The 27,140-nt window shown below is 43.4% G+C and overlaps 1 protein-coding gene across 1 annotated transcript in view; it reads right to left on the bottom strand.

Annotated features, from left to right (window-relative positions):
- The window catches only part of LOC111969077 (MAM domain-containing glycosylphosphatidylinositol anchor protein 1), a 308,744-nt gene extending 284,488 nt beyond the window's left edge, over window positions 1-24,256 (bottom strand). The window contains exons 1-2 of the mRNA XM_070445289.1: window positions 24,124-24,256; window positions 18,205-18,344 (exon numbers count right to left, since the gene is read on the bottom strand). Of these exons, the coding sequence (XP_070301390.1) occupies window positions 18,205-18,344; window positions 24,124-24,256 (273 nt within the window). The remainder of the gene's footprint in view (window positions 1-18,204; window positions 18,345-24,123) is intronic.
- Window positions 24,257-27,140: the final 2,884 nt, after the last annotated feature.

Genomic DNA, 27,140 nt, shown 5'->3' with positions numbered 1-27,140 from the left:
TTGGCTGGCTCGCTAGCTAACGTTACGTGTATGATCTTATTATTCGTATCTCAGAGCCATTTGCTTGGCTAGTTATTGCCTAATGTTAGCTTGGTTGGTTAGCTACCTGCAGATTCATGCAGGGTAGTAACGTCATGAGTTGGGACTATGGTTCATTGTCTAGCTAGCTAGCTACATGTCTTAACAAAAGACCCCACTATGCAAGTAACCATTTCAGGTGTGTTTGTAAATTCAGTCTGGCCATCTTCTCTGATTTCAGAGCACTCTCGTCTGAGTGAGCCAGAGCGCAGAATAACTGATGAATTTACGAACTCTCAACACCCGTTGAATATGGCCGGTGTCAGTAAACGTTGGCAAAAAAGTGCAATTAAATTGTTGCCAGCAGCACAGTTAGTCACCAACGCTCTGGATAACATGAAACCAGCATAACCAGCTCTGCTAGGGCGAGTAAAATGGTAAGTTGGGTGGGGGCTGAAGCTTAAGAGGGTGTGAACGATGGTGAATGGGTGTAGACAAAGAAGAGCTCTCCAGTAGGTACCAATCAATTTAAAGGCCATTTTCAAAAGTGAGGTTACGAGTTTATCAACCTTCAAAGCAGAATTACTTTCCCATTGTTCCTCAAATGCAGTGTATGATATYCCATTTTGTAGCTCTGTCTCTGCTTTTATCAATGTTAAAAAAACACAATTCGGTCACATATCCTGACTCAAACACTAATTGCCTGACGTAGAACTCGAGTTTCTAGGCAAGCTAGGTACTAGCTAGTTTTATGTAATTCGACCACTCGTGCTGTTGGTGATGGTAATTTACCATCCTCTCTGTCACAATTAGACATTCTGTCTCAGCTCTTGTGTCTGTGCACTGAGAAAGTGTATGTTGTAGCCAGGAAGTTACACAGAAACGATGGTGAAGAAAGTAATGGTAAATTGGAATGTAATGGGGACACAAGCATTGCCTTAGAATAGTGTCTAGGTACCATAGGTACACTGAAACTAAACACGAAGTAACAGGTAAGGTACATGAGATTTACCTAAGTACATAGCTGAAACAACTGGGTATAGACAGGAAAATAATTGGAAACAATACGGAAACAAGACTGCAACAAAGGTAACTTCCCATCAACAAGCAACGACCCAAAAGGTAGCTTCTGAAACGTTTCTCTTAAATAAGCACTCTTTCTACGAGTATAGCGGTTGTAAAAATGTTGCTCCCTCCTTCTCAACCTCTGTCTTTCTATCCGTTCCCTCCATGATCTTGTCAGAGGGTCACAGAGTGACCTTGTTTGCAGTTCTTGGAGCTCGCTCTGCCACCGGATCCTCCTCGATTTCAGCCCTCCATCGATCGTTTCCCTCTCACCCCTCAAGGATGGAAACCCAAACCCTTCTTCCCTCCCTCACTGCTTTTTTCTCTCCCCCATCCCTTGATCTCTCGCTCTCTCTCTCCTACATACTCCTTGACTCCACCATACACCCACCCGAACCCTGCTCCGGTCTTCTGACCACACACGCATGCACGTACATGGACACACACTGTTCAAGGTTGCAGTGACCAGACCCATGAATAAATAATGTGTTTTGTTTTGGGGGGGGGGGGTTGAAGAGGCATCACTTTCAGAAAAACCATTTATCCTCCTATTGTGTTTCTAAAAGGCTGTGTAGAGAGGGAGAGAGCAGGTGGGGGAAACATTGACAAGAAAAGCTATAGGGGTGGCGAGAAGCGAGACTATTGCAGTTTGCGTTAGCTTAAAGCACTGCCCCTGTAGTCAAACCTCTACAATGTTATGCACACCACTTTCTCTGTGACCTTCTGAGAATCACACTCTCTTTCTCCTTCAAAGAGCTCTTCAACAGTTTATGAGTCAGCATTTACGAGAGAGAAGTATTGCGGAATGATACTTATTCCAATGTGGGTAAAGAGAGTTCAACTTCTCTTTGTGTGAAAGGATTAGTCCAGCGGTTAAGAACCAAATATACCCGAGATTGTTCCACTTTATGATACAAGAATCAAACTTTTTATACTAATACTAGATACCTTAAGCGAGAAGGGGGGGAGGGGGGGGGAGAGACAAAGGGACTTGAATAGTTCTTTAGGGTTGTGGACTTTGTCATGGACTTTTTCCTTGTATTTGAAGGGTTTCATGTTTTTTTTATATATACATATTCAAGAAATGAAAGATGGAAGGCATTGACAAGCTTTTTATTGGACTAAAATAATGAACTTCAACGAGGAGCAAAAGGCATAAACTAATGGCTGGGAGGTACAGAATTCGTCACCCAGGTAGTTTCTCCAGGTTGTGTCTGCATTAGCCTCAGCTCCAGGTTTCGCTGATGTTCTCGAAATACCTTCATCCCGAAGGTGAGGGGAAAGCCTGTGGCAGAGGCTATGTCTGCATTGATTCCTTAACTGCGCAGTCCATTCCGCCGGCGTCCCTGTGCTGCACAGCTATTTTCAAGTCTCTCCAGAGATGTTTGATCAGGTTCAAATCCGGGCTCTGGCTGGGCCAATCAAGGACAGTCAGAGACTTGTCCCGAAGCCACTCCTGCATTGTCTTGGCTGTGTGCTTAGGGTCGTTGTCCTGTTGGAAGGTGAACCTTCACCCCAGTCTGAGGTCCTGAGCGCTCTGGAGTAGGTTTTCATTAAGGATCTCTCTGTAGTTCCCTCCATTCATCTTTTCCTCTCCAGACTATTCTCCCAGTCCCTGCTTCTGATAAACATGCCGCAAGCATGATGCTGCCACCACTAAATTCGTCATCTTAGGGATAGTATTGGCCAGGTGATGAGCGGTGCCTGATTTCCTCCAGACATGATGCTTAACGTTCAGGCCAAAGAGTTCCATCTTGGTCTCACCAAACCATTGTTTGTCATGGTCTGGAGGTGCCTTTTACTGAGGAGTGGCTTCCGCCTGGCCACTACCATAAAGGCCTGATTGGTGGATTGCTGCAGAGATGGTTGTCCTTCTGGAAGGTTCTCCCATCTCCACAGAGGAACTCTGGAGCTCTGTCAGTGACCATCGGGTTCTTGGTCACCTCCCTGACCAAGGCCCTTCTCCACCTATTCCTCGGTTTGGCTGGGCAGCCAGCTCTAGCAAGAGTCTTGGTGGTTCAAAACGTATATTTAAGAATGATGGATGCCAGTGTGTTCTTGGGGATCTTCAATGCTGCAGATATTTTTTGGCACCTTTCCCCAGATCTGTGCGTCGACACAATCCTGTTTTTTGCTCTGACATGCACTGTCAACTGTAGGACCTTTTTATAGACCGGTGTGTGCCTTTCCAATCAATTGAATTTACCACAGGTTGACTCCGATCAAGTTTCAGAAACATCTCAAGGATGATCATTGGAAACAGGATGCACCTGAGCTCAATTCAAGTGTCATTGCAAAGGGTCTGAATACTTATGTAAATAAGCTATTTCAGATTTTTTATTTGCAAATAAAATATAAACCCGTTTTCGCTTTTTCATTATGGGTTATTTTGTGTAGATTGAGGGATTAAAATTCATGTAATCCATTTTAGAATTTACATTTAAGTCATTTAGCAGACGCTCTTATCCAGAGCGACTTACAAATTGGAAAGTTCATACATATTCATCCATATTCATCCTGGTCCCCCCGTGGGGAATGAACCCACAACCCTGGCGTTGCAAGCGCCATGCTCTACCAACTGAGCCACACGGGACCACACATACAGAATAAGGCTGTAACTTTTCCCCCAAAATGTGGGAAAAGTGAAGGTCTTACTTAAAATGGCTTAATGTTTGAGGGGGTTTGGAAAACACAGTGGCGTAAAAATGCCATATCACGTATCCTTTAAACTTTTAGTAGAAAAGTGGTGAAGACTTGTGCCAAATTACTGTTTTTTTATAAATGTTTTCATGGCTAGTGTCAATAGTTTACATGTAAACATTGTAAAGTAATATGGGTGTTCCTTGAATTCTACTGATTGCAATGATACAGTGCCTTCAGAAAGTATTCATACCCCTTGACTTATTCCACATTTTGTTGTGTTACAGCCTGAATACAAAATAGATTAAATAGATGATTTCTCACCCATCTACACACAATACCCCACAATGACAAAGTGAAAACGTTTTCAGAAATTATTGCAAATGTTTTAAATTAAATACATACATTTTCCATTTACATAAGCATTCACACCCATGAGTCGGTACATGTTAGAATCACCTTTGGCAGTGACTACAGCTGTGAGTCTATCTGGGTAAGCCTCTAAGAGCTTTGCACACCTGGATTGTGCAACATTTGTACAGACTTTTGAAAATTCCCCCAGCTATGTCAAATTGGTTGTTGATCGTTGCTAGACAACCATTTTTAAGTCTTGCCATAGATGTTCAAGCAAATTTAAGTCAAAACTGTAACTCAGCCACTTAGGAACATTCACTGTCTTCTTGGTAACAACTCCAGTGTATATGAGTGTACAAAACATTAAAAACACTTGCTCTTTCCATGACATTGACTGACCAGGTGAATCCATGTGAAAGCTATAATCCATTATTGATGTCACTTGTTTAATCCAGTGTAGATTAAGGGGAGGAGACAGGTTAAATAAGGATTTTTAAACCTTGAATCAATTGAGACATGGATCGTGTATGTGTGCCATTCAGCGACTGAATGGGCAAGACAAAATATTTAAGTGCCTTTTAATGGGGCATGGTTTTAAGTGCCAGTCGCACCGGCTTGTGTAAAGAACTGGAACGCTGCTGGGTTTTCACTCTCAACAGTTTTCCATCTGTATCAAGAATGTGTATTTGGCCTTGTGTTTTAGGTTATTGTCCTGTTGAAAGGTGAATTTGTCTCCCAGTGTCTGTTGGAAAGCAGACTGAACCAGGATTACCTCTAGGAATTTGCCTGTGCATAGCTCTATTCCGTTTCTTTTTATCCCAAAAAACTCCCTTGTCCTTGCCGATGACAAGCATACCCATAACATGATGTAGGAAATACTGTATGAAGAGTGGTACTCAGTGTTGGATTTGCCCCAAACATAGCACTTTGTATTCAGGACATAAAGTTAATTTCTTTGGTACATTTTTTGCCATTCTAAACAGGATGCATGTTTTGGAATATTTTTATTATGCACATGCTTCCTTGTCACTCTGTCATTTAGGTTAGTATTGTGGAGTAACTAAAATGTATCTAGCCTCAGTTTTCTCCTATCACAGCCATTAAACTCACCATTGGCCTCATGTTTAAATCCCTGTTTCCTTCCTCTCTGGCAACTGAGTTAGGAAGGATGTCTGTATCTTTGCGGTGAATCACATTTTCAAAAAACTACGTTGGTATACGTTTTCTCTACTTTTCTACAAAAGATTTAAAGGATACTGTAAGGACCGACGCTGGAGAAGAGATGCAGGTACAGGGAGTTGAACATTTAATGAGGAACAGCGTTAGAACCAGGAAACAAAAATGACCAACGAACATTAATCCTGAAGCGGGGAACAGATATAGGGGAGGTAATGACAGTGATTGAGTCCAGGTGAGTCCAATAATTGCTGATGCATGGGGGGGAAGGAAGGTGTGCGTAAWGATGGTGGCAGGAGTGCGCAATGCTGGGGAGCGGGAGCAGGCGTGACGGATACGTATTTATGGCATCCTTGTGTTTTCCAGACCCCCTAAAAAAATGTAAACCATCATTGGGCTGTATGTACCAATTATTTATGGCGATATGGCCAGGTGAATCTAGTCCAATATGGCCCCTTGCAGCTGGTTGGCGGCTGTATAAAAGCCCTCAGAGTAGAGCAGCGTTCTACTGACATGAACTTTATCAACAAAGTTGATTTCACCTCGAGTCTCTCTAATTATCAGGATTGCCCTGATAGGCTCATTCACATATTTCATTTGTATTTCAATCCTGCCAAGCCATTTCTCCAGTTCTTTCCAGTTGTGTGTGTCCAATTTAAACTTCTTATGGATCAGTGGGATACTAGCGTCCCACCTCGACAACTTCCGGTGAAATTGCAGAGCGCCAAATTAAATTACCATAAATATTTAACTTTCATGAAATCCCAAGTGCAATACATCAAAATAAAGCTTAACTTGTTGTTAATCCAGCCGCCYTGTCAGATTTCAAAAAGGCTTTACGGCGAAAGCAAACCATGCGATTATCTGAGGACAGCGCTCAGCACACAAAACATTACAAACAGTTAGCAGCCAAGTAGATTAGTCACAAAAGTCAGAAACAGCAATAAAATTAATCACTTACCTTTGATGATCTTCGTATGGTTGCGCTCACAAGACTCCCAGTTAGACAATAAATGTTCGTTTTGTTCGATAAAGTCCCTCTTTATATCCAAAAACCTCCATTTTGTTGGCACATTTTGTTCACTAATTCAATGGCTCAAATGCGGTCACAAGAGGCAGACAAATTCCAAGCAATATCCGTAAAGTTCGTAGAAACATATCAAACGATGTTTATAATCAATCCTCAGGTTGTTTTTAGCCGAAATAATCGATAATATTTCAACCGGACAATAGCGTCGTCAATATAAAAGAAAAACAAGAAAGGCGCGCTCTCGGTCGTGCGCAGTAACCAGCTCTGGGGACATCCCAGGGTCCACTCACTCAATGTGTTCATCATCCCTAATTTTTCAGAAGAAAAGCCTGAAACAATGTCTAAAGACTGTTCACAACTAGTGGAAGCCATAGGGAACGGAAACTGAGTCCTATCCCTTTTAAATGGTGGATAGCCTTTCATTGGAAAAACAGCCATTTCAAAATAATAGCACATCCTGGATGGATTTTCCTCAGGTTTTCGCCTGCCATATCAGTTCTGTTATACTCACAGACATTTTAACAGTTTTGGAAACTTTAGAGTGTTTTCTATCTGTCACGATCATTCTATAAATAAGCGAACCAAGGTGCAGCGTGAGCACCGGCGCAGAGGAAGGCTCCAACCATGGAGCGGGACTGGACGCCGTGCCTGGACTGAGCACCGGCGCAGAGGAAGACACCGGCCATGGAGGGGGACTGGACGCCGTGCTTGGACTGGGCACCGGCCCAGAGGAAGGCTCCGACCATGGAGCGGGACTGGACGCCGTGCTTGGACTGGGCACCGGCGCAGAGGAAGGCTCCGACCATGGAGCGGGACTGGATGCCGTGCTTGGACTTGGCACCAGCGCAGAGGAAGGCTCCGACCATGGAGCGGGACTGTACGCCGTGCTTGGACTGGGCACGGGCGCAGAGGAAGGCTCCGGCCATGGAGCGGGACTGGACGCCGTGCTTGGACTGGGCACCGGCGCAGAGGAAGGCTCCGACCATGGAGCGGGACTGGACGCTGTGCCTGGACTGGGCACCGGCGCAGAGGAAGGCTCCGAACATGGAGCGGGACTGGACGCCTTGCTTGGACTTGGCGCAGAGGAAGGCTCCGACCATGGAGCGGGACTGGACGCCGTGCTTGGACCGGGCACCGGCGCAGAGGAAGGCTCCGGCCATGGAGCGGGACTGGACGCCGTGCTTGGACCAGGCACCGGCGCAGAGGAAGGCTCCGGCCATGGAGCGGGACTGGACGCCGTGCCTGAACTGGGCATCGGCGCAGTAGAAGGCTCCGGCCATGGCACCGGCGCAGGAAGCTCCGGGCCGTGGACCGTCACTGGAAGCTCCGGGCCGTGGACCGTCACTGGAAGCTCCGGGCCGTGGACCGTCACTGGAAGCTCCGGGCCGTGGACCGTCACTGGAAGCTCCGGGCCGTGGACCGTCACAGGAGGCTCTGGACTGTCAACCGTCGCTGGAAGCTCTGGACTGTCAACCGTCGCTGGAAGCTCTGGACTGTCAACCGTCGCTGGAAGCCCTGGACTGTCAACCGTCGCTGGAAGCTCTGGACTATGAACCGTCGATGGAGAATCCGGGCTGTACACGCGCACTGGTGGACGATTGGAGGGAGTCGGCACAGGACGTACTGGGAAGGCGCACTGGAGGCCTGGTGCGTGGAACCGGCACAGGTTTCACCGGACTGATGACACGCTCCTCAAAACGCCTGCGCTGCAGCATACTCCTAGCCAACATCTCTCTCCGATATCCCTCCTCAAACTGCTCCATCGACTCCCAGACAGTCTCTGGCTCTTCCCTCGGCTCGGCCGACCGCCCCTTGTGCCCCCCCCCCGAGATCCTGGGGTTGCCCTTGGGTTGTTTGTGGCCACGGACCCTGGCGTCATCGCTTTCCTCCTTTATTCTTCGGCGACTCCCGCCAAGGAAGGGTCTCGCATCCACCCAGTATCTCTTCCCATGTCCAACTCTCCTTCACCTCCTGGGCATGCTGCTTGGTCCTGCTATGGTGGGATATTCTGTCACGATCTTTGTATAAATAAGTGGACCAAGGCGCAGTGTGAGTAGAGTTCCACATATTTATTATAGTGAAACTTCCCAAAACAACAAAGAATTAACGAACGTGCAATACGTAGCGCACATAGGCACTAATACGAAACAAAACAATATCCCACATCGCAGGTGGGTAAAAGGACAAACTAAGTATGATCCCCAATTAGAGGCAACGATTATCATACCCACACACCAACATAGAAACACAATACCTAGAACCCCCCTAGTCCCTATGGTCCCTATGGTCAGGGCGTGACACTATCCAAATCTACCAATTATATGCATATCCTAGCTCTGGGCCTGAGTAGCAGGCAGTTAACTTTGGGCATGCTTTTCATCTAAAATTCCGAATGCTGCCCCCTATCCTAAAAAAGTTAAGAGTAAGTTTGTTTGCGTGGTCAGTGACTAGAGCAGAGTACCCCTGGTGACAATTATCCAACAAGTTACCGATCTTGGGTTTCTTAACTTATTTCATAATGGAAATGAAAGCCAGGGGGATAACGGACAAATTCTGCGATGTCACTATAGCCAAAAATACTTATTTAGACATGCCCTATCTGTGTGTTCATTTTAGTGGCTCTATCACAGCTCCAGAATGTTTTCCCATAGCTGCTAGACTATGGTAAAAAAGTACCTCAATATGGCCCCCATGAAGGTCTTAACAGTATTTTATGATCGGAATTATTGCAGGTCATTTTGATGTTGTTTGGAATGAGTTTACCCTATTTCCTTCTAAAAGGATGGCAGCCATTTTATTAAAATGGCCACCCTGGTTGACCGGCAGGCTTCCCAGACTGCCTCCAATCTTTAAAATATTGCTTAAGGCATTAAGTATTAGTGTTCCAAGTGTGATATTTTGTATCATAAAATGGAACAATTATTTCACCTATCTGCTGGACTAGATTTAGTTAAATAGCACAAGGACACCAGCGGTGACACCAGCGTAATGGGCTGTGCAGTTTAGGAGTCAATGCAGACCTAGCCTCTGCCACAGGCTTTCACCTCCCCTTCGGGATGAAGGTATTTCAAGAGCAACATCAGCGAAACCTGGAGCTGAGGCTAAAAGCTTGTCAATGCCTTCCATCTTCCATTCCTTGAAAATATATAAAACATTTAAAAAACATGAAACCCTACAAATACAAGGTAAAAGTCCATGACAAAATATCCCAGTCCCTAAAGAACTATTCAAGTCCCTTCTATCTCCCCTTCCTCTCTTATCCACCTAACTAAACCAAATCCTTGACCCTTCCGGTTGGAGGGTGAATCAAACCTCTCTTAACTTGATGTAGGTCTTTTTTGCCCGTTTCACCCGCTTGTCCCTAAATGTGGGAAGGATAGAGAGATAGGTGGAGAAATGATTGGATTCCTCTCTGTTCTGTATGGATTACGGCGTGACCCCGTTTTCAATCCAATCTTCTGGGGCGAAGGTAAACAATCAGTCTTGATAAAGGATTGGATAAATCCTCAATCAGAGCCATTCTCTGTAAAGCAATCCCTTTATTGCCCAGGCTAACATGGCTAAATTGGATCCTCTCGGAGAATGAGAGGGAGGGGAGAGATGGAGAGAATGGGATGGTGCCCTTGCTCTCTTCCCAATTTCGGGAAGACTCATGGTACAATTTCCAATGGCTGAAGACTATTGTTGGCATGCAGAATTCTGTCTTTTAAATCGGTAGTAGTCGCAGCAGGATATTTTTTTAAAAGTTATGTCATAATGTAGACTTTTAACTAGTTTTCCCAGCTGAGAAAGTTGACTGCTATGCTATCCCTGTTAGGAATATATCATCAAATCAAATCACATTTTATTTGTCACATGCACCGAATACATTGGGTGTAGACCCTAACTGTGAAATGCTTGCTTCCCGAGCCATTCCCAACGATGCAGAGTTAAAAATAATAATACAAATTAAAATAGTAACACAGGGAGTACCAGTACCAGATCAATGTGCAGGAGCATGAGGTATTTGAGGTAGATACAGTATGTACATGAAGGCAAGGAAAAGTGATTAGGCATCAGGATAGATAATAATAAGAGTAAAATAAAGAACAGATAGCAACAGCATATGACGAGTGTGTGCGATGAAACATGGTGAAGCCCCAAAATTGCCCTCGCTGGAAGCCTGTGTTTCAGACATAAGGAAGTGGATGGCTGCAAATGTTCTACTTTTAAACTCGGACAAAACAGAGATGCTTGTTCTAGGTCCTAAGAAACAAAGAGATCTTCTGTTGAATCTAACAATTAATCTTGATGGTTGTACACTCGTCTTAAATAACACTTGGAAGGACCTCGGCGTTACTCTGGACCCTGATCTCTTTTTTGACGAACATATCAAGACTGTTTCAAGTACAGCTTTTTTCCATCTATGTAACATTGCAAAAATCAGAAACTTTCTTCCCAAAAATGATGCAGAAAAATGTATCAATGCTTTTTTCACTTCTAGGTTAGACTACTGCAATGCTCTACTTTCCGGCTACCCGGATAAAGCACTAAATAAACTTCAGTTAGTGCTAAACACGGCTGCTAGAATCTTGACTAGAACCAAAACATTTGATCATATTACTCCAGTGCTAGCCTCTTTACACTGGCTTCCTGTTAAGGCTAGGGCTGATTTCAAGATTTTACTGCAAACATACAATGCATTACATGGGCTTGCTCCTTACTATCTTTCTGATTTGGTCCTGCCGTACATACCTACATGTACGCTACGGTCACAAGACGCAGGCCTCCTTACTGTCCCTAGAATTTCCAAACAAACAGCTGGAGGCAGGGCTTTCTCCTATAGAGCTCAATTTTTATGGAATAGTCTGCCTACCCATGTGAGAGACGCAGACTCAGTCTCAACCTTTAAGTCTTTATTGAAGACTCATCTATTCAGTAGGTCCTATGATTGAGTGTAGTCTGGTCCAGTAGTGTGAAGGTGAACGGAAAGGCACTGGAGCAACGAACCGCCCGGTTCCTCTCTCTCCATTTGGATTCTCTGCCTCTAACCCTGTTACAGGGGCTGAGTCACTGGCTTACTGGTGCTCTTCCATGCCGTCCCTGGGAGGGGTCCGTCACTTGAGTGGGTTGAGTCATTAACATGGTCTTCCTGTCTGGGTTGGCGCCCCCCTTGGGTTGTGCCGTGGCGGAGATCTTTGTGGGCTATACTCGGCCTTGTCTCAGGATGGTAAGTTGGTGGTTGAAGATATCCCTCTAGTGGTGTGGGGGCTGTGCTTTGGCAAAGTGGGTGGGGTTACATCCTGCCTGTTTGGCCCTGTCCGGGGGTATCGTCGGATGGGGCTACAGTGTCTCCCGCCCACTCCTGTCTCAGCCTCCAGTATTTATGCTGCAGTAGTTTATGTGTCGGGGCTTAGGGTCGCGAGTCGTGTTATATTGAGTTATTTCTCCTGTCTTATCCGGTGTCCTGTGTGAAATTAAGTATGCCTCTCCCTAACTCTCTCTCTTCTCTTTTTCTTTTCTTTCTTTCTTTCCTTTCTTTGCTTTCTCTTCTTACTTCTTCTCTTTCTCTTTCGTTTCTTCTTCTTCTTTCTTTCTTCTTTGTCTTTCTTTCTTTCTCTCTCTTTTCTCTCGGAGGGACCTGAAGCCCTAGGACCATGCCTTCAGGACTACCTGGCCTGATGACTCCTTGCTTGTCCCCAGTCACCTGGCCGGTTGGCTGCTGCTCCAGTTTCAACTGTTCTGCCTGCGGCTATGGAATCCTGACCTGTTCACGGACATGCTACCTGTCCCAGACCTGTGTTTTCAACTCTCTAGAGACCGAGCAGGAGCGGTAGAGATTACTCTTAATGGTCAGCTATGAAAAGCCAACTGACATTTACTCCTGAGGTGCTGACCTGTTGCACCCTTGACATTCACTGTGATTATTATTATTTGACCCTGCTGGTCACCTATGAACATTTGAACATCTTTGCCATGTTCTGTTATAATCTCCACCCAGCACAGCCAGAAGAGGACTGGCCACCCCTCAGAGCCTGGTTCCTCTCTAGGTTTCTTCCTAGGTTCTGGTCTTTCTAGGGAGTTTTTCCTAGCCACTGTGCTTCTACACCTGCATTGTTTGCTGTTTGGGGTTTTAGGCTGGGTTTCTGTACAGCACTTTGAGATATCAGCTAATTTTAAGAAGGGCTTTATAAATACATTTGATTTGATTTTCATTTGTTGTGTTAGTATGGGTATGTGTATTTGTTTGTGTTGACTGTATGTGAATGTTTGTGAGTTTTGTGTGAGTGTCAGTGTAGTGTGTGTATGCAGTGTGTATATATAGTCTTGTGAGTGTGCATGGAGTCAGTGCAAGATAGGGACAGTGCATATAGTCTAGGTAACAATTAATTAACTATTTAGCAATCTTATGGCTATTTAGCAGTCTTATGGCTTGGGGGTAGAAGCTGTCTCAGAGCCTGTTGGTCCGAGAGCCAATGCTCCGATACCGTTTGACGGACGGTAGCAGAGTGAACATTCTATGGCTTGGGCGGGTGGAGTCTTTGGCAATTTTTAGGCCCTTCTTCTGACACCGCCTGATATACTGTAGAGGTCCTGGATGGCAGGGAGCTCGGCCCCAGTGATGTAATGTGCTGTCCGCACCACCCTCTAGCGCATTGCGGTCGAGGTTGGTGCATTTGCCATACCAAGCGGTGATGCAGCCAGTCAAGATGCTCTCCATGGTGCAGCTGTAGAACTTTTTGAGGATCCAAGGGCCCATGACACATCTTTTTAGCTTCTTGAGGGGGAAGAGGTGCTGTCCTGCCCTCTTTAAGACTGTGTGGGTGTAGGTGGACCATGTTAAGTTCTTAGTGATGTGGATGCCAAGGAATGTAAAGCTCTCTATCCGCTATACTACAGCACCGTCGATGTGGATGGGGGTGTGCTCTCCCCTCTTTCTCCTGTAGTTCACGATCAGCTCATTGGTCTTAACGATTGAGGGATAAGTTGTTGTCATGGCACCACACTGCCAAGTCTCTGACCTTGTCGTTGTAGGCTGGCTCATCGCAATCACTGATAAGGCCCACCACTGACGTGCCATCAGCAAACTTGATGATGATGGTGTTGGGAGTCGTGCGTGGCCACGCAGTCGTGGGTAAACAGGGAGTACAGAAGGGGACTAAGCTCACACCCTTGAGGGGTCCCCGTGTTGAGGGTCAGCATGGAGGAGGTCTTGTGCCTACCCTCACCATCTGGGGCCATACCGTCAGGAAGTCTAGCATCCAGTTACAGAGGGAGTTGTTCAGTCCCAGGGTTCCCAGCTTGGTAATGAGCTTGGAGGTGACAATGGTGTTGAACGCTGAGCTATAGTCTATAAACAGCATTCTCACATAGTTATTTATCCTCTTGTCCAGGTGGGAGAGGGCAGTGTGAAGTGCAATTGAGATTGCATTATCTGGGATGGTGGTGTTAATGTGTGTCATGACCAGCCTTTCAAAGCACTTCATAATTACAGATGTGAGTGCTACAAGGCAATACTCATTTAGGTAGGTTACCTTGGGTTCTTTAGGAATAGGGACAATGGTGTTCACCTTGAAACATGCGATTACAGGCTAGCAAAAGGAGAGATTGAAAATGTCTGAAGACACTTGCCCGCTGGTCAGCGCATGCTTTGAGAACGCGCCCTGGTATTCCGTCTGGCCCGGCGGCCTTGTGACTGTTAACCTGTTTAAAAGTTTTACTCACATCGGCCACGGAGAGCGAGTCACACAGTCATCCGGAACAACAGGGGCTTTCACTCAAGACTCAGTGTTGTATTCATTGAAGCGAGCATAAACAGTCTTGTAGCCTCGKGTCTGCTTCATCGGACCACTTCCACATTGAGCATGCCACTGGTACTTCCGATTTTAACTTTTATTTGTAAACAGGAAGCAAGAGAATGAAGTCATGGTCAGATTTGCCGAAGGGAGGACGTGGGGGGGGCCTTATATGAGTTTCTGTGAGTCGAATAAAAGTGGTCTAAAGTGTTAGCGACCCTAGTGACACAAGAAAAATCTCTGGGAGCGGATGTTAAAGTGGTGCACAATTGACAAATTAGACTTCTGAGAAATATCTCCTAATAACTCCAGAGCCGCTGACTATCTCTGTTTGTTAAACGTTTCCAAACTGACTTATTGAGATCCACCAAATAACTGAAACGAATCAGGAAACATACATCAAATCTAACAGGCTGTCTTGTCACATCGAGCGTTTTACAATTGCATCAAAAAATATACATTTACCATGCTAGACACATCTACTCCACTGAAAAGTCTGTCCAACAGTTTATTATAAGTTTGCTTTAACATAACAGTTACATGTTATGTTACGCACACTGCATATGGACAAACTGCTCTCTACCAGGTCGGCCAGTTTATGGGAAGTTTGCTGATATGCATAAGATGACGGAGGGAGAGAAGGAGAAAGGGAGTAGAGAAGTAGAGGGGTTGATTGGGGATCAGGTATCTTCAGATAGCCCTCAGAATGCCACTGCAGYGGAAACTCAGTAGTCCCGGTGGGACGCGGGCACAGAATCCCGCAGTGCCCCGTCAAACGCCATGACATCATCGGGTCACACATTCCAACGGAGAGGGCAAATCGGACACACCATCCCATCACATGGACATAGTGTGTTTCTCTGACATTTGACAGCTGTTCAAAGAAGCCGTCCCTTATCTGTTGATCTCAACACCCTTCAATATGTAGTGAAGAGCATACATGCCTTAAAGGGATACTTCAGGATTTCGGCAATGAGGCCCTTTATCTACTTCCCCAGAGACATACAAATGTATCCACAAGTGAATCTGACTCTAGGGAAGTAGGAACTCCAGTCCAGACACAACACTGCTTCACAATGGTGACGTACAAGAACAGTAATCATCTCTGAAATAGAAGAAGTACTGCACCTATCACTTGTAATTCTGTCTGTCTGTCCATTCGTCTGTTAATATGTCTGATTTCCCTTCTGTCTGTCTGTTCGTATGTCTGATTTCCCGTCCCGTCTGTCCGATTGCCATCTGTCCGATTGCCGTCTCTGTCTCTCTGTCTCTGTGGGTGTGTCATAATTCATAATTTCCCCTTTCGCAGCTGGCCACTCCAAATGGCTTTTTCAAGAAACTGCAACCCCAAAAGTAAACACATGAGCTCCCTATTCTATGGCTATTTTGCTTAACTGATCTGTTACTCATAAGGATTAAATCCACTTCATGGTGGCCCCTTTTTAAATGAGAGAAGGAAGAGATTTTGGAACGTTTTCAAACCGCCAATTGTATTGCAGGTTAAAGGTCACATATAATATAAACATCCTGGAGTTCCAAGCTAAATGGGATAGTGACATTCGTATGTGTGTGTGTCCGTATTCGTATTCCGACCGTGAATGGAAGGCAGGTGGCGTGCCAGGTTGCCATGGCAATGCCTCAGTTAAGACACTACCAAGAGGAGGGGAGAGCTGAATGGAGGTCACCATGGTACTCTACTTACACACACAAACACACTACTCTGCATTCTCTTCCATCGGATTCCTCAGTAGGGAAAACACTCATACACCCATACAACTCACACACTCCATCTTTCTCTCTCTCTAACACAGTGTCTCGTTCGTTCTCTCTATCACTCCATCGACAGTATCTTCCTTTATCTCTCGGTTTTTATCTGTCGATCTCTATCTCTATTTCTCTCAGTTCACTATTTCTCACTTTTTCTCTCTCCTCCCTCTATCTTCGATGCATTTAAAAGTCACACTGCAAGAATGGAAGGAGTTGACACAGATAATGTAGAAAAACTAGTCATTTGTTTTCCTAAACCTTTTTATTTAACAAAAAAAAGGACATTTCCTAAAGAAAATGTGTGTGCTTGCTGGTGTTCAAGTATGTTCATATTACAGGGGGCTGCTGATAGGAGGACGGCTCAAAATAATGTCTGGAACGGAGCAAATGGAATGGCACCACATGGAAACCATGTGTTTGATGTATTTGATACCATTCCACCTATTCCGCTCCAGCCATAACAACAAGCCCATGCTCCCCAATMAAGGTGTCACCAACCTCCTGTGGTTAATAAGTAAGGTGGAATACAGTAATGTTCTTGCTTTCGTCAACCACACTAAGAACTGCCTCAAGACCTCATCACTCATTATCAAGTAGTTCTAATACTAACACGTTGCCTAGGTGACACCATGTACACTGTATATGTACACTATATAGCCAAGCCCTCACTGCTGCACATCTGACGATAGCAAACTTTCTTCAAACACTCCCCAGAGAAGCCAACCCAAATCATGTCTACCCTTTGTCTCACCTTGACTAGACTGACTTTTTCTAGCTTCCTTTCCTTTGTGTGTGTGTGCCTCCTTCTCACACTCTCACACACGCACAGGCAAACACTCACAAACACACTTAGAATTGAAACGCTGCTGAGCACCATAGCCCAAGGCAATACCAGCGCTGATAGTGAATGTAATATTGTTATTTATTGTTTTACTTTTGGAAAGCGTGACCAATATAATCATTATTCAAAATACATGACTGACACAGGCCCAGAAGGAACAAGCCATTGCTGTTGCAAATGACTGAATTTCACAACTGTTCCTTGACAAACTGAGATAGGAACCTTACTTGTGTCAATATTTGCCTAAATGTCTCTCTAACACTCGGCTATAAGGAGGGAATGAAAGTTTGATTAAATGTGTGCGTTTTTGTTTCAGAGCCAAGTCTAAATAAATAGAGGTAGACTGTGTGTGTGTGTGTGTGCACGTGTGTTCAAAGTGTGTCGTATGTGAGTACATGTATGTGTGTGTGTGTGTGTATGTGTGTGTGTTTGTCGCAGACAAGAGTCAGGCGCCATTCTACACAAGTAAAGCCGTGATGGTGTGAAGTTAATATATTCTGTAAAAGTTTGGGATGGAAGAAAGACCAAGTATAACATCTGCATGACCTCTAAAATAATTGGGTCCTTTGTACTGCCAAGGTTTCACTGTGGATCCAACTAAAGTATTCAAATGTGTCTGCAAGTGTCTGTATATAGGAAGGAATATGTATGAGAGAGCGATGGAGAGAGAGAGAAGAGGGAGCGATAGGAAAAAGGGGGAAAACGGAGCGAGAATGAGAGTGAAAAAGGAGAGAGATGCGGAGAGAAAGAAACAGGAAGCGAGATTGGGAGACGACGACAGAGAGAGAGAGAGAGAGAGAAAGACGCAAGTGTGACTTGTGTGACTTGACTTCGAAAACTATGGTTTTGGAATGCCTTTAGTGATATTTACAGATGTAGGCTATTTCATGCCAATAAAGCACCTTTAAATTGAAATTGAACTGGAAGAAAGAAAAAACGCATCGGTCCCTGAGAGGACAGCACATGAAACGTGTTGGTAGGGAGTTAGATGACTCAGGGAATCAAGCAGAGGAATCTGCTGAGCCAGTTTGGGGTTAGTGGATGACGTGGGCAGTGGAGGTGGGGGCGCGGTGGCACAGACACACACCCCTGTTTAATTCTCATGCCACCAGACCTGTGGGTATTCCAGGGGAACACACAGCTTTTCTCACCTGTCTTACACTCACACTTATGCACGCACASACACACACACACACACACAGTCTAAAGTCAGCTCTGATCTGCATTAGTGCTCAGAAGAGTTCTCAAAACAGATCACACCAGACTCAGAGCTCTCCCCTGTAGCTTTCACCACATGGTGAGATCGGAGAAAGAGAGAGTGCTTTTTAATATGCCCTTTAAATCTGCTCCTTGGTCAAATACAGGGGGGGTTGAGAATACTGTGTGTGTGTATGTGGAGGTCAGAGAATTGGCATTGTGTGATTTTGTTGGTTTGATGGTGTAGCTAAGATGGCTTTGCAAGCCCCATGTTTCTCTACTGGTGTTGCAAGCCCCATGCTCTACCATGTGAGCCACACAGTCGTGTTATGACATGTTACCTGTGGTTGTGGGTGTCCTTTGACCAGACACTGGAGCTCCAAGCGGTCTCCCTCTCTGATAGTGTAGATCCTCTCACTGATGTTGTCCTCCTTCACCACGCATGCCTGGCCCGCGTGTGAGATCTGGGCATTGGCAGGGGCTGCGTCAACACAGGAGAAACAAAAGAGAAAGGGTCATATTTTCAAACGAAATAACACATATGTTTTTGTACGTGAAAGTTCAAGATTTTAGAGGGCATTCCTGGGGGGGGGGGGGAAATCGGATTTCTTAGTTTCGAACAGCTCTCCTGTATATTACAGTTGGAATAAAAATGTTAAAAAATCATAATTGTCACCGAAAAATCACCAAACGCTGTTATTTTTTAAAAGAATGTTGTGAAGTTCTATCCCTAAAAAAATAACAAACAAAGATTGAACTAATCAAAGGCTTGGTGAGTTAGGTATGTTAGTGTTGGGCTAGAACAAAAATGTTCAGTGCACATCCATTGGATTGAGAAGCACTGAATGAAGTGACAGGTTGAAGAGAACCCCAGTAGACACCATGGCCTCAAGGACTAGGACCGAAGACAACGGACTGATGACGTAAGACAGCCTACGAGGCTCGTCACAGAAGGTGGTCAAGATTGCGTGCGAGTTGCTTCATGTAACATCAGCCTGGGCAAGATTTTTACATTTCCATTTTAGTCATTTTGCAGGTGATGGGGGACAGGAGGTAGGTGGGGAAGAGAGGGAATTGAGACAGAGACAAGGAGAGAGAAACAGCAGGTGATGGAGAGGGAAGAAGAAAAGAAAGATAGAGAGATAGAAAAAAAGAAAAACACAAAGGACTACTCAGAAATCCCCGTAGGGAGAAAAAAGAGGGGAGTACAATCCCAGGTAACAATTATAGGGAGAGAGAACGCTTTTGTAATGTTACCTGTAAAGTTCCCCTCATGTTTGAGTGTCCAGTTTTCCGTTAGTTAAGGAAAACTCAACATACAACATACAAACTCAACATACAAAGTCCAATGTTTCATGAGCTGAAATAATACATCACAGAAATGTTCCATATGCACAAAAAGCTTATTTCTCTCAAATTTTAAACACAAATTGGTTTACATCCCTGTTAGTGAGCATTTCTACATTGCCAAGATAATCAATCGACCTCACAGGTGTGGCATATCAAGAAGCTGATTAAACAGCATAGTCATAACACAGGTGCACCTTCTGCTGGGGACAATAAAAGGCCACTCTAAAATGTGCAGTTTTGTCACACAACATGATGCCACAGATGTCTCCAGTTTTGAGGGGGTGTGCAATTGGCATGCTGACTTCAAGGAATGTCCAACAGAGCTATTGCCATAGAATGTAATGTTAATTTCCATACCATAAGCCGCCTACAACGTTGTTTTAAAGAATTTAGCAGGACGTCCAACCGGCCTCACAACCGCAGACCACGTGTATGGCGTTGCGTGGGCGAGCGGTTTGCTGATGTCAACATTGTGAACAGAGTGCCCCATGGTAGGGGTGGGGTTATGGTATGGGCAGGCATAAGCTACGGACAATGAACACAATAGCATTTTATATATGGCAATTTGAATGCACAGAAATACCGTGACGAGATCCTGATGCCCATTGTAAGGTCTTCTTTTTTTAAGGTATCTGTGACCAACAGATGCATGTCTGTATTCCCAGTCATGTGAAATCCATATATTAGGGCCTAATCAATATATTTCAATTCACTGATTTCAGTAAAATCTTCAAAATTGTTGCATGTTGTGTTTATATTTTTGTTCAGTATTTCAATTGACTGATTTCCTTTGCTGCATGTTGCGTTTATATATTTGAACAAAAACCTTCGGAGAACCTTTTTAGTGTGTTTTGGTGTTAAATTTTGGAAAATATTCCCTTCATGTCAAGCAGAACGTATCTAGAACATGGTTGTGGTTTGCTATATTAAGCAGYCAGACGGGCATCAAGGCATTATGTTACTGTTCAATTGAACGTTAGAATGGGCAAAACGTGTGACTTAACCTCTTGATGCTAGGGGTCAGATTTTTTGAATTTTTTGAATAACGTTCCCAAGGTAAACGGACTATTTCTCAGGTCCAGATCGTAGAATATGCATATAATTTACAGATTAGGATAGAAAACACTCCAAAGTTTCCAAAACTGTCAACATATTGTCTGTGAGTATAACAAAACTGATTCTGCAGGCGAAAACCTGAGAAAATCTAACCCGGAAATGATTATTATTCTTTTTTTTAAATCTGTGTTTCCTGGCCCGTCTTTCTTCCATTTAAAGGGGTATCAACCAGATTCCTTTTCCAATGGCTTCCTCAGGCTGTGACCAGGCTTTAGACATAGTTTCKGGCTTTTARTTTYAAAAATMAGCGAGYTTTTTCAAAAGTAGTCAGGTGTCCTTTGATTAGTTCCTGCGCGCGAGAGGGTAGCGCTCCATTTTCTTTTTCTCTCTTATTGAGTAYYTTACGGTCCGGATGAAATATTATCGATTATGTTTGTTAAAAACAACCTGAGGATTGATTATAAAAAACATTTGACATGTTTCCACGACCATTACGGATACTTTTTGGAATTTTCGTCGAACGGAACGAGGCTTTGGTTTTCTGAACATAACGCACAAACCAAATGGTGTTTTTTTGTTATAAAAGTAATATTTATCGAACAAAAATAACATTTGTTGTGTAACTGGGAGTCTTGTGAGTGCAAACATCCGAAGATTATCAAAGGTAAGCGATTAATTTTATTGCTTTTCTGACTTTCGTGACCAAGCTAACCAAGCTAATATAAGGCTAACTGTTCTAGCATTGATTGATAAACTCACAAAAGCTTAGATTGCTTTCGTTGCAAAGCATATTTTCAAAATCTGACACGATAGGTGGATTAACAACAAGCTAAGCTGTGTTTTGGTATATTTCACTTGTTATTGCATGATTATAAATATTTTTTGTAATATTTTGCGCCCTGCAATTCAGCGGTTGTTTAGGAAAATGATCCCGTYAAAGGGATCCGTAGCGCAGAGAAGTTAAGCGAGTTCAAGCGTTGTATGATTTTCGGTGCCAGGTGTGCCGTATCCTGTATCTCAGAAATGTCTGCCTTCCTGGGCTTTCCATGCCCGACAGTGTCTAGGGTTTACCGAGAATGGTGCGACAAACAAAAAACATCCAGTCAGCGGCAGTCCTCTGGGCGAAAACAGCTCGTTGATGAGAGAGGTCGAATGAGAATGGCAAGGAATCGTAAGTTAACAGGAGTGCCACAAACAGTCAAATAACACCACAGTACAACAGTGGTGTGCAGAACAGCATCTCAGAATGCACAACTCGTCAATCCTTTTCATGGATAGGCTATTAAAGCAGACGGCCACACTGGATTCCAATCCTATCAGCTAAAAAACAAGAAGAAGCGGCTCCAGTGGGCACGCAATCACCAACACTGGACAACTGAGGAGTGGGAAAACGTTGCCTGGTCTGACGAATCCTTGTTCCTGTTGCGTCATGCTGATGACAGAGTCTGGATTTGGCGTAAACAGCTATGGAGTCCATGGACCCATCCTTCCTGGTGTAGGCTGGTGGCGTACTGGTGTGGATAATGCTTTCCTGGCACAAGTTAGGTCCTTTGATACCAATTGAGCAAAAAACGTTTCTGACACCTTGTTGAATCCATGCCCRYAAGAATTTGGGCTGTTCTGGAGGCAAAAGGGTCTCCGGCCCGGTACTAGATGGGTGTACCTAATAAACTTCTTGGTTCATGGCTTTCAGATGATGATGCTACGACCACCATGTCGGTGTCAGTTATCAATTCCTTTGACTCTTCTCTCATCATTGATTTGATTTATTTATTTCAACAATTTAAGGGTTTTCTGTATAGTTGTCAAAATTGGTGGGGCATATTAACTTGTTTTAATGACACTCCTGAATCACTATGATAAATACAGTTTTTCTTGAGTGTAGTTTTAAGAAAGCTGAGATTTACTTCAAAGTGCAATCAGCCTATTGCTTATACCTGTCAAGTTGTTTCAGATCTACACCAATTCCTAGGGAGGAGGTTAGGGTTTCTTCTGGCCAGGGTGTAACTATACTGGCCCAATAATACATGCCCTAGAGATATCCCTTGTTGGAAAAGTGTTTAGGGTGCTGGTGGCCTGGGTTTGAGYCCCGCTAGGACAGTCACCCTACTCTCACGTTCTTAGCAACGTTAATGTTCTTATTTGGKAAAAGTTACAGCACACCTATCTGATATCATTCAAATTAGTTTCTCATTGAAAGATGGGAATCAGTAGAATTCTAGACAGCTGAGCATCTCAAAAATAACTKTCTGTCGTTTAAAAGAAAATCCACACCATATACTCACAAATATTTTATTGATCATAGTGATTCAGGAGCATCATTGAAACAGGTTAATATGCCCTAAAAACATTGAACAATTATACAGAAAGCCCTTAAAATGCTGAAATAAGTAAATAAAATAAATGATAAAGAATAAAGAATAGTCAGATTAACTGATACCTGACATGGACATGGTGGCGTAGCAGGAAAATCGGWGTACCGTGAACCAAGAGGTTGTGAGCTCAAATCCAAGGTGAGGAAATGTTGTATAATAATTACTGTATAAATTAACATGCACAATGTAATCAAGTGTGTCAAATATGTAAGTTAAAAGCGCATTGTGTCTGAGTATCCCTTGCCAATAGACAAAGAACTATGAATGGCAACAGTAACAAGACGTGCTGTGTAATTGCTGTGTAATTACTAATTACTGTGTCATTATTTTTTTGGGACACAATATTGGGGGAACATTAACCTTTTCACGTGTGACTTCCAAATATCTCTAACAGTCCCCCTTGCATGAACAGTTTGAAATGAGGTGTGTTCTGCCTCCTCATTAATTCACATAGAAGTCGGCCATTTCACTGTGGCAGGCAATTTACGTTTCAGGGATTCTGTGTTAATGTAAGGCGAGGATTAGCTAGATGAGCCAGACAAACTTCTCTCTTCGATGAGAGCCCAATCACTCCTCAATTGTTTCCCCAGATCAAGTATATAGACATTTGCACATCTCCAGTCAGAATAGAACCTGCATTAACTTTTTCRCCCTGGCGCATTTTCCGGCTGGCACTGACATTTCCTTCATTGTTGTTTTCCTTACTAATAAAAACGTTGGACTTGTGMGCATTCCTATCAAAGTAAGTGCCTTATTACGATATGATTATTGTTTCTGTATATCGTGTTGTCGCTTCTACTGTAGCACACTGTATGTATGTATGTATGTATGTATGTATGTATGTATGTATGTATGTATGTATGTATGTATGTATGTATGTATGTATGTATGTATGTATGTATGTACAGTGCATTCGGAAAGTATTCAGACCCCTTCACTTTTTCCACATTTTGTTATGTTACAGCCATATTCTAAAATTGACAAAATAGTTTTTTTTTTCAAATCACAAAATTCCCCGTAATGGCAAAGCAAAAAACGGTTTATAAAAATGTTGGCAAATGTATAAAAATATTAAATAATGAAATATTGTGTGTGTTAAGACCCTTTACTCTGTACTTTGCTGTAATCACTGCCAAAGCTGCTTCAACAACCACACACAAAGCCTAGAGTCTTCTTGGGTATGACGTTACAAGCTTGGCACACCTGAAGAGTTTCTCCAAATCTTCTCAACAGATCATCTCAAGCTCTGTCAGGTTGGATGGGGAGCTATTTTCAGGTATCTCCAGAGATGTTCGATCAGGTTCAAGTCTGGYCTCTGACTGGGCCACTCAAGGACATTCAGAGACTTGTCCCYAAGCAACTCCTGWGTTGTCTTGGCTGTGTGCATTGGGGTTGTTGTTCTGTTGGAAGGTGAAACGTTGCKCCAGTCTGAGGTCCTGAGTGCTCAGGAGCAGGTTTTCATCAAGGATCTCTCTGTACTTTGCTCCATTCYTCTTTTKTTGACTAGTTTCCCAGWCCCTGCCGCTGAAAAATATTCCCACAGCATGATGCTGCCACCACCATGCTTCACTGTAGGYATGGAGCCAGGTTTCCTCTGCCTCGACACAATCATGTCTCGGAGCTCTTCGCACAATTTCTTCAACCTCATAGCTTGGTTTTTGCTCTGACATGCACTGTCAACTGTGGGACCTTATATAGACAGGTGTGTGCCTTTCCAAATCATGTCCAATCAATTGACTTTACCCTAGGTGGACTCCAATCAAGTTGTAGAAATATCTCAAGGATGCTCAATGGAAACAGGATGCACCTGAGCTCAATTTCGAGTCTCTATCAAAGGGTCTGAATACTTATGTAAATAAGGTATTTCTGTTTTTTATTTGTAATACATTTACAGAAATGTCTGAGAACCTGTTTTTACTTCATCATTATGGGTTATTGTCTGTAGATTGTTGAGGAAAAATAACAATTTAATACATTTTAAAATAAGGCTATAATGTAACAAAATGAGTCTGAATATTTTCAGAATGCACCGTYTGTATGMACATAATGTATTCTGTGTGTATTCCTTTATAATTGCGTACATGCAAGGTAATACTTCGTAACCTTTATGGCTTGATACTCAACTGTGCTTACAGTATCTTGCTAGCTAGAATATTCTATTAGCTCTGTAAAACATTGCTAATGGCGTGAGAGAAGTATTAGGTTGTGTTGTATACTTTGAAGCTGCCCTTATCATGACCATGGTCTGTGTATAAATGTGGCCTGTTTTAGCATAGCTCTGCCCTGCCCTGCCTCCTTGTGGAGCCCTTGTGGAGCTCTTCAGTTACTGTTTCTTTCTGTTTCTTATACATTTTTTCAATRGAACCTTTATTCAACGAGGCAAGTCATACATATCATACATAATTGTGATTTTGTCAATACAACATATCATTTTTATATCAGTGTTATTATGTTACTTCTTTGTAATACTGTTTTATTGTTATATCCTGCTATTGTATTCTAATTACTAATAACAAGCTAAACACATGTACTTTGTCAACCTCCTCTGCTATCTTCTCCTGGTGCCGAACAGGCAGACTTTGTAGTGCCTCATTCATATTATGGTTTCTGTTGGCCAAGAGTCAGCTATATATGACTGCTTGTGTTAGCTCACTCTTTCCTTAGACTAATGTAGCCTATATTTTTCGATTTGGATGAGAATTGTGTTATGCTCAATTTGTAAGTCGCTCTGGATAAGAGCGTCTGCTAAATGACTTAAATGTAAATGTAAATGTAATGCTGTCACTACTTCTGTGAATGTCTGAACATTGCAATCCAAAAATAAACTGCTCACATTGAGGACATAAAGTTGTGTTTGTGCAAAATGTTTCTGTGAAAAATCAGTGTTGCCAGCTCAAACACTGACTGTTGCGTMTCAATCGAAACTAGACGTTCTAATGAAGTGTTGTAATCACACTGGTTTGAGTTTATGCTGCAGGGACTAGAGGTCGACCGATTAATCGGAATGGCCGATTAATTAGGGCCGATTTCAAGTTTTCATAACAATCMGAATATWTTTTTTTACACCTTTATTTAACTAGGCAAGTCAGTTAAGAACACATTCTTATTTTCAATGATGGCCTTGGAACGGTGGGTTAACTGCCTTGTTCAGGGGCAGAARGACAGAMMTTTACCTTGTCAGCTCGGGGATTCAATCTTGCAACCTTACGGTTAACTAGTCCAACGCTCTAACCACCTGCCTCTCACCGAACACTCAAGCCACCATTTCTTAAAATCAATACACAAGTATATATTTTAAACCTGCATATTTAGTTCATTTTGCTTGCTAACATGAATTTATTTGTTTCACTTCTCTTGCAACAGAGTCAGGGTATATGCAGCAGTTTGGGCCGCCTGGCTCGTTGCGAACTGGGAATGACTATTTCTCCTAACAAAGACATAGCCAACTTCGCCAAACGGGTGATGATTTAACAAAAGCGCATTTGCGCAAAAAGCACAATCGTTGCACGACTGGTACCTAACCATAAACATCCATGCCTTTCTTAAAATCAATACACAGAAGTCGTCAATATTTTAAACGCTGCATAGTTTGAACAATATAATCAGACATCCAGGCTTCAGGTCTACGAGCTAGTCGTGAATGCACTTCCTTCTGCGTTCATATTTGCACCGCACATAGTGTTAATGCGGAACGTTTGGGCGCTCTGGCTTCGTTGGAACTAATTGCAGAAATCACGTAATTACATGAGCATTGAATGGTTGAGGCAAAATGTACACAGAGAATATTCATAATATATAATATGAGCCTGACCACTATAGTACACTGTAAAATACGGAACGGTTCCGTATCACAGCATTGAAAGAATAAATGTTTTGTTTTCGAGATATATAGTTTCCGGTTCGACCATATTAATGACCTAAGGCTCGTTTTCGTGTGTTATTATGTTATAATTAAGTCTATGATTTGATAGAGCAGTTGACTGAGCGATGGTAGGCACCAGCAGGCTCATAAGTATTCATTCAAACAGCAATTTTGTGCGTTTTGCAAGCAGCTCTTCTGCTTCAAGCATTGCGCTGTTCATGACTTCAAGCCTTACAACTCCCGAGATTAGGCTGGTGTAACCGATGTGAAATGGCTAGCTAGTTAGCGGGGTGCGGCTAATAGCGTTTCAAACGTCACTCGCTCTGAGACTTGGAGTAGTTTTCCCCTTGCTCTGCATGGGTAACGCTGCTATGAGGGTGGTTGTTGTCGATGTGTTCCTGGTTCGAGCCCAGGTAGGGGCGAGAAGAGGGACGGAAGCTAATTGTTACACTGGCAATTCTAAAGTGCCTATAAGAACATCAATAGTCAAAGGTATATGAAATACAAATCGTATAGAGAGAAATAATTCTATAATACTACAACCTAAAACTTCTTACCTGGGAAATTGAAGACTCGGTTAAAAGGAACCACCAGCTTTCATACGTTCTCATGTTCTGAGCAAGAACTTAATACG

This window comes from Salvelinus sp. IW2-2015, linkage group LG10 (assembly GCF_002910315.2).
Source record: "Salvelinus sp. IW2-2015 linkage group LG10, ASM291031v2, whole genome shotgun sequence".
Classification (NCBI taxonomy): domain Eukaryota; kingdom Metazoa; phylum Chordata; class Actinopteri; order Salmoniformes; family Salmonidae; genus Salvelinus; species Salvelinus sp. IW2-2015.
The sequence above is the reverse complement of the archived record's forward strand: the minus strand, read 5'-3'. Positions and strand labels throughout refer to the sequence as shown.